This window comes from Hoplias malabaricus, chromosome Y (genome assembly GCF_029633855.1).
Source record: "Hoplias malabaricus isolate fHopMal1 chromosome Y, fHopMal1.hap1, whole genome shotgun sequence".
Taxonomy (NCBI): Eukaryota; Metazoa; Chordata; class Actinopteri; order Characiformes; family Erythrinidae; genus Hoplias; species Hoplias malabaricus.
Window position 1 is genome coordinate 17,715,419 of NC_089820.1, and position 14,098 is coordinate 17,729,516.

At 38.3% G+C, this 14,098-nt stretch overlaps 1 protein-coding gene across 1 annotated transcript; it reads left to right on the forward strand.

Moving 5' to 3' along the window:
* The first annotated feature begins 3,180 nt into the window (after window positions 1–3,180).
* Window positions 3,181–11,229, forward strand: LOC136678668 (urea transporter 2-like). Its single transcript, XM_066656755.1, has 10 exons — window positions 3,181–3,266; window positions 3,367–3,423; window positions 4,037–4,211; window positions 6,401–6,590; window positions 7,007–7,135; window positions 7,233–7,425; window positions 8,008–8,155; window positions 9,143–9,277; window positions 9,404–9,453; window positions 9,573–11,229. Exons 1-10 carry the CDS (start codon window positions 3,243–3,245, stop codon window positions 9,942–9,944), a joined length of 1,473 nt encoding a protein of 490 aa, XP_066512852.1. The 5' UTR covers window positions 3,181–3,242; the 3' UTR covers window positions 9,945–11,229.
* Window positions 11,230–14,098: the final 2,869 nt, after the last annotated feature.

Genomic DNA, 14,098 nt, shown 5'->3' on the forward strand with positions numbered 1-14,098 from the left:
CAGATAAATCTGAGAGAAGCTCTATAAGATCTTATACATCTTATACATACAATGGATACTTGGGTGGTATTGGTGTGCTCCACAATTCACCCAGCTCCTTCAAGTGGAACTCTGCAGAGGAGGGTGAAGCAAGATGGCAGCTCCTGGTCAAAGATTTCAGTCCCCTGTCCCACACCAGTTACCCAGTACAACAGACACATAGGTGGAATGGATCAGTCAGACCTGCTGATTCAATACTACTCTGTGCAACATAAAACCATGCGCTGGTACAAAAAGCTCTTTTATCATTTCTTGCCATGACAAACAGCTACATTCTTTACAAAGAACTCTGTCTGGTAAAAGAAAAACAAACAATGACAAACAACTTTCTTGAAGAAGTTGACATCTGAGCTCTGCGGCTGGCTTCTTCTCTCAGCTCCTGCCAAGTCACTGATTGGTCATCTTCCTGTGCCCATCATTGATGTTCATTCAGCAGTCACCAGTGAAAGGGCACCCACAGGTAGTAGGAGGTGTGAACAGAAAGGAGTGCAAAAGGACACACCATGGAAGTGCTAAGAGTGTGATGTTGCCTTTTGCCTATAGCTGAGCACAACCGTTTTTGCAGCATGGCATGAGTAAACACTGTATATAGTTTGTTTGTTATTCTGTGCATTTTTGGTCATTGCTTTTCCACAGTGAAGCATTTGCTGATCGGCAGGCAAAACTTTTACAGAGTAACATTCACTAATTGACAGACAATGAACTTTAACAGAGTGAAACATATACTGATGGACAGACAAAGAACATTTACAGTATAAACAAGTTTTATTACCAGTTCATTTTATTCAAGTTGAATGAAAATTTTGTAAATTAGAGCCCATTTAGACATTTTTTACACATTTAAACAGTATTTAATTCATATAGTCCACTATTTAATGACTCAGGTAAACCCATTTCTATCACCAAAACAATTAATCCCTGTGAGTAAAGGGATGTTTAGTAAAGAGTAAAGAGTTATGCAAAACTGATGACCAAAAATTACCAAAATTTATTTAAAAAAACATTTAAAAAAACATGAACTCCTAACAACCATGACCTGGCAGTTCACCAGAACTGTCTCTATCGGTACTTAAAGTCAGTTTCCACACTTTACTCACTGCTATGGATTTGAAAGTATATCTAGCTGACAGGAGCTATTACTAGGAAACGGAAAGAATTTGTGTAATATGCTGCACAAATTTGCTCTGCTATCATTTCTTTGTTCATTTCATCCATACACTTAGATTGTTTTCTTTTTCTTTTGCTAAACTAAGAACCCTGGGCGCCATCAAATTCCAGAATCAGAATAAAATTTTGATCACAATGTTCACTCCTGAAGTGAATATGTGCCTGCGGTGGTAATAGTAACGAACCCTGATGAGAAATTACTAGAAGGCTGTAGAAGATAGGCATCACTATCTTACATCACTGCACTTTTTTTTTCAAACCCTAAGCCTGATTGTATAAATGTGATAAGGCTGACACTGGTGTACCTCTTCATGCTTGAACTGCATGAACTGAACTCTTGCTAGCAACTTGACAAAGTCATACACTTGAGGAAATTTCCACTGTCTTTTAAATGAGTCTGAAACTCAGCATGATAAAAATCAAAATGCAACAGAACTATTGAGCCATAGTAAAATGAAGCATGCAGGTGACTTCTTAATGTGTGATAAAATATTTTATGTGAAGGAATGAGCTTCAAAGCCCCTTGGAACTCATTGCGTAATTTTTTTATCATTCTAAACTTGAGTGTTAGGTGTATTGTTTCAGCAAAAACAGAAAAAAACACAAAACGGAAATATAATAAATTTCTCCTCAACAATGACCAGTACTGCTCTCCTCTCAATGTAGAATGGGCAGGTCCTGGACCGGCGCACAGAGCAGGGTAACAGCAGGGAAGACAGACCCACTCAGTTGTCAGTACAGCAAAGTAGCAGTGGATAAAAGCCACACTCAGTCTGCAGTCCAGCAGAGTAGCAGTGGGGGAAAGCACCAATTTGGAAACACTCTTTATGGTATCCAGTTCACACAGTTATATATATAAATAAAAATATAATCAATTACATATATACAAAAAATCACCCTAAACCACACCACAGACACATAAAAGATCAAAGACGTCCATAGTTTCGTACATGAACGGTTGTATAATGTCAATTCTACCTGCCTGTGCTATTTAGTTGTGCAATGAAATCACACAATTACAACCAGAGTTCACAGTAAAATCCCAGAGACAGCTCTGTCGCGAGGCTGTGTTGCCATGGTAACTTAAAGAGCATTCTGTTCTTCAGTGATAGAGACCTGTCAGTCAAGGTCATTAGTATTGGACCACGCCCACACTGTTCTCATACCAGCTCTGAAGAGTGTATTTTGCTCATTTTTGAGGAGAGATTTATCATATTTTTGTTTTGTGTTTTTTTATTTCAGCTTTGTTGAACGTTTTACATAACACCCAAGTTTAGAATTATACAAAAAAAAAAAAAAATTTTAAAATGGGTTCCTAGGGGCTTTAAGCCATGTTGTGAGATGATAATTTTTAGAGAAGGGGGTAGTATTTAATGTGAACAAGAGAATTTGTTTGTGACCACACCTTCACAATAGTCAGGGATCATGGGTCTCGTGCTCAGAATTATGCCACCCTCACTGCAAGTGACTCCACTGTATTAGCAGAATTTTTTCCAAAGTTAAAATAAAGTGAAATCTATGCATTCTCCATTTTCCTCAGTGTAGACCTTGACACTGTATGCTAAAGCTTGTTCCGCTTTAAACATTTTATTTCCCTGCATTGGGTGGTTTTATATATATATATATATATATATATTAAAAAAAATGTAAAAATTATTGTACAAAGTAGTCAATGAGCTGGTGTGTAGAACAAAGTTTGTATCCAAATATTGTCCTTGATCGTTTTGAATCAGCATCAGGCTTGATTTACATGATGAAATATTGATTTATCAAACTAGGTATTGGGTGATGACCACGTCTGAGAGACAGAGAGAGAGAGAGAGAGAGAGAGTGTGTGTGTGTGTGTGTGTGTGTGTGTGTGTGTGTTAGAGAGAGTGAGAAAGAGAAATTTCCAGACTCATTTCCCTAAGTATCTAAGTCCTAGTAGGAGGAGTTTTATTTTCAGGAGCCCCCTATAAAAACCACAGCTCAGATAGATATTTTCTGCACACTTGCTGTCTTCTGGAGAAACTTCCTGAAATCAACAAGCCCTATATATGCCTGCATCACAAATCTCAGAGGTAGAGTGTATTCTATATTTCTTTTGTAATTTCATTAAACTGTTTTATGAATGATTTGAATAATAATATTCAATATTTAAATATATTAATTCTGTTACAGGTTATTTCTGCGAATATTGCAAACATCCTCCAAGCATCTATTTCTGAGCACTCAAAGGTAAGGCACCTGATCAGTGAATCACCTAAAGAAAGTCTAAATATGAACGAATTTGAGATTTATAACAGATCTGTCACAACAAATGCATTATACTTTCATCAAATGTTATGGGCATTTAGCTGTTTTATTAGTCTATAGGAGATAAAACTGGACTCTGGACTGTAAAATGTTACTGTACATTAGGCAACAGTCAGAATGCAGGTCTGCTTCACTACTGCTGCAGCTGTTGTGCAACATTCACTGTTACACAAGATACTCAAAGACCCTAAACTCATTGTACTGAGAGCCGATCACATGCTGTGCAAAGAAAAACAAACATGAAAAACTTCTAATAACAACAAAGAATAAAGCATACACGTTATTACAACAGATGCAACAGAAGCATGTTTTAAGTGTAGCTTGAAAATGTATAAACTGCAGTGATTTAATGTATTTTATTCAATATTTATTAGGCTTTTTCACTGAATATTGAATCACTAATCTCTCTCTTTTCTGAAAAGAAAAAAATACATTCCTTAATTTTTCACTGCTTGTTTCTAATGTTTCTATCAAACAGGTTGATATCTATCTTTACTGTTTTAAAGAGAAAAAACATAATCATTGTTTTTGCTAGGAGCTGCAACCACTCATGGCCAACAAAGTTATTCAGACAGAGCAGAAGGGTCAGACCCCTGAGAAGGGAGAGCAGCACCCCACCACATCTTCATCCAGGAACGTGAAGGTCAAACTTACGCGCTTTGTGTCTTACTTCGCCGGAGACATGGCTCCCTTTGCCGAGTGGATAAAAGGTAAAGCCTAAGTTGTGTGTGTGTATATAAACATTTATATTATTCCAGTCATTAGTACTGTACTATATCAGCCCTTTGAAAATGTGATGACAGAAAAACAGAGTAACTGCACTGCTGAACAAACTCTCAAATATCAACAGAAAGTCTCACCTGAGGAAGCTTGGGTTTCCCTGCTCTCTCATGTTTGATATAAGAAAGTTTGTCCTCAGGTTATAAGTTAGACCAATAAAAAAGAATCTGTTCAGCAAAATGTTTCCAACCTGAAATCTCCTTAAGCCTTTAAAGAAGTGACTCTACGCCTCCACTTTCATTCAGTAGGCTGCATGCTCAAAAGCCCCGCCTGCACAGTTAGACAGGATTGGCTACTCAGGTTTATAACTTAAAACAAATTCTTGCAGTCTGAATCTGCCCATTGGAGACTGTAAAATGAAACACAGAGGAAATGCTTAGCCATGATGTTAACTGCAAATTTCTTTAATGCTACACCTAGCATATTTAAAACACTACATGGACATGTTTTAACACAGTGGAGCAGCAGTTCATTGCTTGAGATTTTATGACCAATTTTTCAGCTTGTTAGAAAAATATCAGTGTAATAAACAGCAAGACCTGCCTCTGTCCAGGCTGAGCTTAGCCATAGCCTTTGACTGGGGGTCAGCACATATTTTTAGGGTTGCCCATGATTAACATTGTGTTTCCTTGCATTATGTTCGGTGCCTGATTGTGTTTAAATGCATATGTTTTATTTGCTGAGAGTTAATAAAACATATTTACTGAATTTGGATCTGTGAGGTGGTAGATGCACTGTTCAACAAAGTCAAACTTCTCAGTTTAGTAGAATAAGTTACAATAAGCTTCAAGTCAAACATGCCCAATGAGAAAAATGCAGATCTCTGGCCTTGACATAGGACCTACAAAATCTCTCAAAATGAAGACAACTGATTACACCACGTGGGCCACATATATAAAGAGCTGCCCACAATTCTCCGATATCAGCAGCCCACTCTAACTAACTGCCTGGATACCAGCACACCCAGACCCCCTGCATAAGTAGAAATGCATCAAAGCATATGTCTGTATTGGCCCTTTGTTTACACTTTCTTAAACAGATACTGATAACAGTTATGGTGTATTGCTGGCATGCTTGCTGTCATATATGCATATACATACAGATGATTGTCTGGTTCAGGGCTTCCCTGGCAGGCCTAATGACTGCTCAGCAGCAATTTGTCTGTTTCTGTAAGTAGACATATTGGTGTCTTTGAAGCCTTTCCGGAGGTAACGCGTACAAAGGGTATTTAAGTTGAAGTTCAATATTAGCACTGACTCTTGGTATTTGGGATAACCCTGTTAAAGCCTAGCAGAAGAGGTGGGTCTACAGTGTAAACAGGAAAATTAGTACTGCTGCAGTTTCAAACTGAATTGCACTTATCCTTGGCTCATTAGAGAAAGCACAAACCAGACATCGCTTCCTCTCTTGGGGGGTTAATTTGTTTGGTTTAGGATCCACACCCAGTGCTGAAACAATACGTCCATCGAAACACAATGTCTGTAAAAGTGCATTATCCTGGTGACATGCAAGTGATTTTGTGGTCTACTCCACCATATTATGCAGTAAAAATGGTGGGGTGTCTTAGATTTGTCAGGATTATTCAGGGGGATAACTGTTAGCTTTTACAATCATATGTTTACATCTCAATAATCATAATGTGAAAAATTCATTATGGCTTTTAGAGAATTCTAGAAGTTTCCTGCGCTCGTACATGACCTAATGTCAAGAATAGCATATGACAACTCAACTCTTATCTCAGCGTAGATGAAATGATAAAAATATGTATATCTGGTTTTGTGTGTGAATGTCTATTCACTTGTAAAATTCTTTGAATGCATCACTGAAAACATGTATTTGAAAAAGAAAAAAAGATTTGAAACGTGATATTTGATGAGATCTTTAGTTTAAAAAATGATTGCCATGCACAGGCAATCATTCAATGTAGGTCATGTTTGGTGCATGACCCTGTAGTTAGTTCTGTTATAAAGAGGAGGTCTAGTGGTTAGATTTGACAATGTATAAATGTCTGAGAATCAAATATATTTCAGGGGTGTAGTGTTCATAGTGGTAGCTTATATTTTAGAGTTTCATAATCAGTGCTAAATTAACAGTTTCTTGTAAAATGTGTTGTGTTCAGGTCAGTTCATCCTGATTCAGATTTTGGACTGGGTGCTGAGAGGGGCAGCACAGGTCATGTTTGTGAACAACCCCTTGAGTGGACTCATCATTTTTGCTGGACTTATCCTCCAGAGCAGATGGGTTGCTCTCAATGGCTTCGTAGGCACCTTATTTGCCACTATCTCAGCCCTCATTTTGAAACAAAACAGGTACTTCTATGCTTCTGTAAGATTTTACTTTAATTTCTGTATAATTACTTTATTGAAATGTTACGCGTGATTTGAAGTGAAGTAATCACACTTTAGACACTTAAGAACTGATATTTAAGTTATTGTGATAGGAACCCAGAGTCATTATTGTCTGTGTACAACATAAATGTATACACTTTATTAAAATGACCAATGCATGTACATGTGTCTGCTGTGTGGTTATATGTAATTTTATTGAATGTAAAATTAAGTTAAATAAGATTTTAAAATTGCTTTCTTTGCAGCCTTTTTTTTTCAAACAGATTAAACAAAAGTTTTAAATTATGCAGAAATTTTGAAACATCAGTGGAAAGATACATATTTAGTGTCTATTTTTTACATTTTATTTATTATATATATATATATTTTTATTTTAGGGGAGCTATAGCAGCAGGTTTGTATGGATATAATGGAATCCTGGTGGGTCTTCTGATGGCTGTCTTCTCCAGTGCTGGTGACTGGTACTGGTGGCTTCTGCTGCCCAATATCTTCTTGTCAATGGCATGGTGAGTTTTTACACTTACTGTACAGTGAATGTAGTAAAACATGTGCAGGGAATCTCTATGTCCTATTGAAAATGCTTGAATATTTTACATCCTGCAGCCCGATTGTCTCCAGTGCACTGGCCTCTATCAACAGTCGCTGGGATTTGCCGGTCTTTACTCTTCCTTTCAACATCTTGGTGTGTCTACACATAGTGGCTACAGGCCATTACAACCAGCACTTCCCTCAGGTTCTAATCCAACCTGTGACCTCCTTCCCCAACATCACCTGGTCTGAGCTGGATTATGCTTTGGTAAGAGTGTGCTCTAAAGTTGATGTTCATTTCTTAAAATAAATCTGCAATTTTCTAACTTCTATTGCAGGGGCTCATGGTATTTGTAAGTGTTAATGTTTAAAAGTGTAGTCCCCTGCACTGAAATCCAGTAAATGTATTATAATTGTTGTATATATGTCACACATTCAGAAACATTCCTGTTGTAATAATGAGTGTTTAATCTGAAATGAGAACTGAGATTATTTATGTGAATCTTTCTTAGATAAACATTAACATTAAAAAAACGGTCCTGTGGTCATTAACTAAATGGGAGGGTATGGGTCCTTTAAGGACAGCAACGTTTTAAGGAGGACACGCCGTGCTGTTCTAGAAGCTTCTGAACTGATAATAAGGTCACAAGTTTAGTGTGCCATTTAGATGATGCTGGTACGGTAAGTCTGGAATTCAAGAGAGCTGGAATTGCCAGATTTCCTGACAGTCAGCATATTCTATGAGGCACCTTGCACCTCATACCTAACATACACGTCAACCCAGGCAGAATCAGCCATATCCCAATATTCCTGATTATGTGACCATTTTTTCTCTCATTGTTTTCCCTAGCTCTTTCGGTCCATTCCTGTGGGTATTGGGCAGGTCTATGGCTGTGACAATGCTTGGACAGGAGGCATTTTCATCATTGCACTTTTTATTTCTTCACCAATCACTTGTGTTCATGCGGTGATTGGTTCTGCCATAGGTATGGTGTCAGGTAAGTCTGCGTCAACTTCTCTTGATTTATTTTTGTAGCAGCTATAATGGTCTAAATGGAGCCACATATTAAAGGGAGAATCAAGAGGTCAGCCATGTTTTCAACAAGTCAGATATCTGCACATTATAAATATTAGATTAATTTTCAACATGCATCATAGCCCTAAAACATTGCCAGTAAAAGGTTTTGCTTGCAGAACCTCATGTAATATAGCCTGTTATACTGATACATCTTATAACCTCTTATACATTTCATTTTACCTTGATTTTTGCCAACTTTTTAAACCTTCGGTGCGGCATGATGCTTGGCTGGTGGGTCTTTGCCTCACAAAATGAGCCCCTAATATCAGGCCTGCTACAAACTGTGGTATAACAGTCCTGGAATTTCACATTACCCAGCCATTTTTGAAAGGTGCTAAAAAAAAATTGGACAACCTCGTTACATTACAGCAAAGAAACACAGCCCTCGCCATCTGGCATCTAGTAAAACCATTAGAATACAAAGAATGACTGTGAAAAGGTCAGATTATCATCAGCGTCGCAGGGAGGTACACTCCTGATGACATGTTTAAGCACTTGGCAGCACTGCTTTGATACCCTAGAAGATTAGGTACTGATAAATATGCTGAACTGATAAATATCTCCTGTAGACCTCATGAGTCCCATGAAAAAAAAAATCAAGCCACTGATAAGAGTAGGAATTTTACAGAGATGTTAGGGCAGACCTTGTGATCCATTAAACCCAGTGACATAATATAAATCTTAATAAATTATATATCTTAGAAAATAAATATAATCTTAAAGAAATAGCACTCAAACATCAGATATTTGCTCAAATTTAGCATTGGATTGCATGGGTTTCTTTTGCCAGCATTTTGTAAAATTCGTCCAACTTTGCAACAGCATGTGTAAGTGATGTATGGACAGGTTAATTGATCCTTGAATGTCACATTAACAGAGAGTGATTCCTCCTTATTTGTTATTTCAGGTCTCGCTCTTGCTGCACCCTTCCAGAACATCTACTTTGGGCTGTGGGGATACAACTGCGTTTTGGCTTGTATCGCAATAGGTGGAATGTTCTATGCTCTCACATGGCAGGCCCATCTCTTGGCAGTCACATGTGGTATGCACCCTACTGAAACAGTTTTCTATTTCCTCTTTGCTAAATGATTCTGGTTACGTAAGAACAGTTTGATGTACTATCAGATACACTCTAATGACCTTCATTTCATTTCTCATTTCCCTGCAGCATTTTTCTGCGCCTACCTCAGCTCCGCTATCGCCAATATTATGGCCACGGTAAGTACTGCATTATTCACTCACTGGCAGTTTAACTGCCCTAAATGATGTTGAAATGGTGTGGTCTGTAACAAGCCAATTTCATAATCAGTCGTTTCTCTAATGTTGTTCTTGTATAGTTTGGTCTCCCAGCTTGCACTTGGCCCTTTTGCCTGTCTGCCCTCACTTTCCTTTTGATCACCACTGAGATAAAAGCCATCTACAAGCTGCCACTGGCCAAGGTGACCTATCCTGAGAAAAACCTCATCTACTTCTGGAAGTTGAAAAAAGAGGAGAGAGCTGAGAAGCTGCAGAAAGCCCAAGAGAAGGTGCAACAGCAGGAGAAAGAGGCTCAGATGGCAAAAGAGTGTGACTTTAAGATTATGATAGAGAGCCAGCAGCAGGAGCAATCGAAGCTTCCAGAGACGAGTGCTGAAAAACACACTAACAACACGGAGAATTTACCAGAAAACACAACCATTACTGTCAGCACAGATTCAACATGTTTATAATTACCTCCAGTTTGAATTACATTAGTACTTCTTTGGCCTGCTGAATATTTTTTATATGCTCATTGATCTGCACAAGCAGACAATTACACAACATATTATTCCATTTATAAACATCAGCATCAACCCTGGTTCAAATAGCTGCATTTAACACCACATTTTCTTAATGAGAGACTTGGTTATGGGAAAAATGTAAATGTTTTAAATGTACACAATTTCCACCTTCCCTGTGTCTCTGAGGTATAGATGTTCATATATCATCAAATTCCACTCTTCAAAAAAGCAATTTTTCAGTGTGTCTTGAGTGAATGCAATGCTTATAATCACCCTTTTACAAAACAAACATTTTTCTTTTAGGCATCACTCAGAGAACCCTTGGTACCTGAGTGTGCAGAGCAATGGCATTTCATTTGCCTTTTTTTTTTTGCATAATTTAGAAACACCAGCGGCCCATTTCTCTGTAAAAATGTCATGATATATGGACCTTATTGCACATAGATATCTGACCGAGATGTCATTATATATTTTTATTTTTACTGGTAGTAATTTGTGGCCTTTTAATATGATGTATATTACTATTAAATTATAATAATATATTCTTATAATAATGCAAGCAAAATAATAACAAAACATTTTAATAAAGCACATTTCAATACTCAGAACAATGGACATCAACAGACAAATAACACAGCAATCCAGAGAATACGAAAACAGCACAAATAATAGTGAGAGTTCATGGCCAGTCAGTGAACCACACAGAGCCAACGGGTTAAAAATGCCTCCAGAAATTGACAAATAGACTGTTAAATATGGTCATTTAAAACATTGAAAATCCTTTTAAAATCTTCCTGTTTTGCAACACATGCTTTATAAAGAACCCATAGTGTAAATCTATTTCTTTGTGTACTGTAAATCACTGTTTATCCACTAAGGAACAAAATACACTTACAGGAATAGTGTCAAATTCAAATGAAGCTGTACCTCTTACCTAATTTTTACCAGTATTTAAAGATATCTTCAGGTATTTTTTTTTATTTTTCTTGCTTTTTTATTGTTATAATTGAAAAAATGTAACTGTATGTTAAAAGTCAAATACGTTATTCTGTACAAGATTTATATTTTATAAAATGAGAATAAAATAGTTTACCTAGAGATAGAAATTGTATTTAGTTGAACAGAACAAGGGAAGCTCTCACTGTACATACTACATTGGACTACACTGTTCTGTGTAGTGTTTAAATGCTCTATGTAGTTATTAAATAAACTACAGTGAATAAATAACGTCTGAATGGCCTCTTTGAAACTGCCTATTTTTGGAATGCAAACATTTCATTATTCATTATCATCGCGGTGGGTCCAGAGCCTACCTGGAATCATCGGCCACAAGGTGGGAATACACCCTGGATGGGGCACCAGTCCTTCACAGGGTAACACACACAGTCACACATTCACTCACACCTACAGACACTTTAGAGTCGCCAATCCACCTACCAACGTGTGTTTTTGGACTGTGGGAGGAAACCAGAGCACCCGGAGGAAACCCATGCGGACACAGAGAGAACACACCAACTCACAGACAGTCACCCAGAGTGGGAATCGAACCCACAACCTCCAGGTCCCTGGAGCTGTGTGACTGCGACACTACCACTGTTCAAATGAAAAAAAAAAAAAGATAAATAACATACAAAATAACAAAACCTTAGTTGTATAAACATCAAATCATACAACATATACTTTTTGAAGTGTTGTTTGGTTGTAATACAGCTGTACATTTTTGTAAAGAAGCCCTTACATGAACTTTCATTCCATCAGTTTTATCCGACTTTACAAAATGTTGAAGCAGAGTCTGTTTGCCAGGTGATGTCAGTATATTATTTAATATACTATAATACTATTAGTTTCTGATCATATTAATGCTGTAGTGGTTTAAAGTCTTTAAATCCTCACAAAAAAATGCCCCCAACATCAAATATAAACCACTTTTCAAGTAGGAGAGCAAGTACTCTATATAATATTGTCCATGTTGTGCATATAAACATCCTATTATTATGATGGTGGAAGATGAAATTAATTACTATATCCTGCTTTCCAGATATAAGCAGGTTTTTAAAAGATATACAGGGGTTGGACAATGAAACTGAAACACCTGGTTTTAGACCACAATCATTTATTAGTATGGTGTAGGGCCTCCTTTTGCAGCCAATACTGTGTCAATCCGTCTTGGGAATGACATATACAAGTCCTGCACAGTGGTCAGAGGGATTTTAAGCCATTCTTCTTGCAGGATAGCGGCCAGGTCACTACCTGATGCTGGTGGAGGAAAACGTTTCCTGACTCGCTCCTCCAAAACACTCCAAAGTGTCTCAATAATATTTAGATCTGGTGACTGTGCAGGCCATGGGAGATGTTCAACTTCACTTTCATGTTCATCAAACCAATCTTTCACCAGTCTTGCTGTGTGTATTGGTGCATTGTCGTCCTGATACACGGCACCGCCTTCAGGATGCAATATTTGAACCATTGGATGCATATGGTCCTCCAGAATGGTTCGGTAGTCCTTGGCAGTTACGCGCCCATCCAGCCATTGGGCCAAGGGAATGCCATGATATGGCAGCCCAAACCATCACTGATCCACCCACATGCTTCACTTTGGGCATGCAACAGTCTGGGTGGTACACTTCTTTGGGGCTTCTCCACACCGTAACTCTCCCGGATGTGGGGAAAACAATAAATTTGGACTCATCAGAGAACAATACGTTTCACATTATCCACAGCCCAAGATTTGCGCTCCTTGCACCACTAAAACCGACTTTGGCATTGGCATGAGTGACCAAAGGTTTGGCTATAGCAGCCCGGCCGTGTGTATTGACCCTGTGGAGCTCCCGATGGACAGTTCTGATGGAAACAGGAGAGCTGAGGTGCACATTTAATTCTGCCGTGATTTGGGCAGCCGTGGTTTTATGTTTTTTGGATACAATCCGGGTCAGCACCCGAACATCCCTCTCAGACAGCTTCCTCTTGTGTCCACAGTTAATCCTGTTGGATATGTTTCGTCCTTCTTGGTGGTATGCTGACATTACCCTGGATACCGTGGCTCTTGATACATCACAAAGACTTACTGTCTTGGTCACAGATGCACCAGCAAGACGTGCACCAACAGTTTGTCCTCTTTTGAACTCTGGTATGTCACCCATAATGTTGTGTGCATTGCAATATTTTGAGCAAAACTGTGCCCTTACCCTCTGCTAATTGAACCTTCACACTCTGCTCTTACTGGTGCAATGTGCAATTAATGAAGATTGGCCACCAGGCTGGTCCAATTTAGCCATGAAACCTCCCACACTACAATGACAGGTGTTTCAGTTTCATTGTCCAACCCCTGTATGTAGTATATCGTCATACTTGGTGCCAATCTGTGTTACGCATCCACAAAACATGATGCTGCCGCCACATTTCAAAACAGGCTCTGTGTTTTATAGGTGATGAGCTGTATTGTCACTGAATCAAAATTTATTTTAGACTTTGGAGCAAAACTTTAAACTTTTCAAGTTACGACTTTTCTGTTTTTCTAAAACAAGCATGCAGAATTTGGGAGACTGTTGTCATGTACAATGTCAGGAGGTCAGAGGCCATATACTGTGATAAAGCAGGTAATGTGATAAAGGATAAGGGTGGGGATGTACTTGACATAGAGATCTCCCTGTTTGAGAAAGTAGAAATATGCAGCAGAATAATGTGATTTGGTCCATAGGTGTGAGTTTGTGAGTGAATGTGCGAGTGTGTGTTGCCCTGTAAAGGACTGGCGTCATCTCCAGAGTGTGTTCTCGTCTTGCGCCCAGTGATTCCGGGTAGGCTCCAGACACCACCACCACTACCCTGAACTGGATACGGGTTTACAGACAATGTATGAATGAAAAATGCTATTTGCTCTCCGTTTTCATTCACAACCATTTTAGCCTCCCATTAGAAAAGTTGGTTTCTGTACTGCAACATGTGAAGGGAGCACAAAAGACAATTTATTTACATGTTGAAGGCCACAGCACCGAAATATTTCATGCATTTCTAAGTTATATACCCAGAAGTGTGTAGTATCAATTACCAAAGTACACCACAGACACTCACACAGTTATTCATGTTCTTTGGAGATTTTCAAAGCT

Bases quoted from the DNA above. Each gene is read 5' to 3' on its own strand.
- LOC136678668 (XM_066656755.1), top strand. From the start codon at position 3,243: ATGCCTGCATCACAAATCTCAGAG. The intron at 3,267-3,366 runs GTAGAGTGTATT...ATTCTGTTACAG, and splicing joins CTGCATCACAAATCTCAGAG to GTTATTTCTGCGAATATTGC. The intron at 7,136-7,232 runs GTGAGTTTTTAC...TACATCCTGCAG, and splicing joins ATCTTCTTGTCAATGGCATG to CCCGATTGTCTCCAGTGCAC.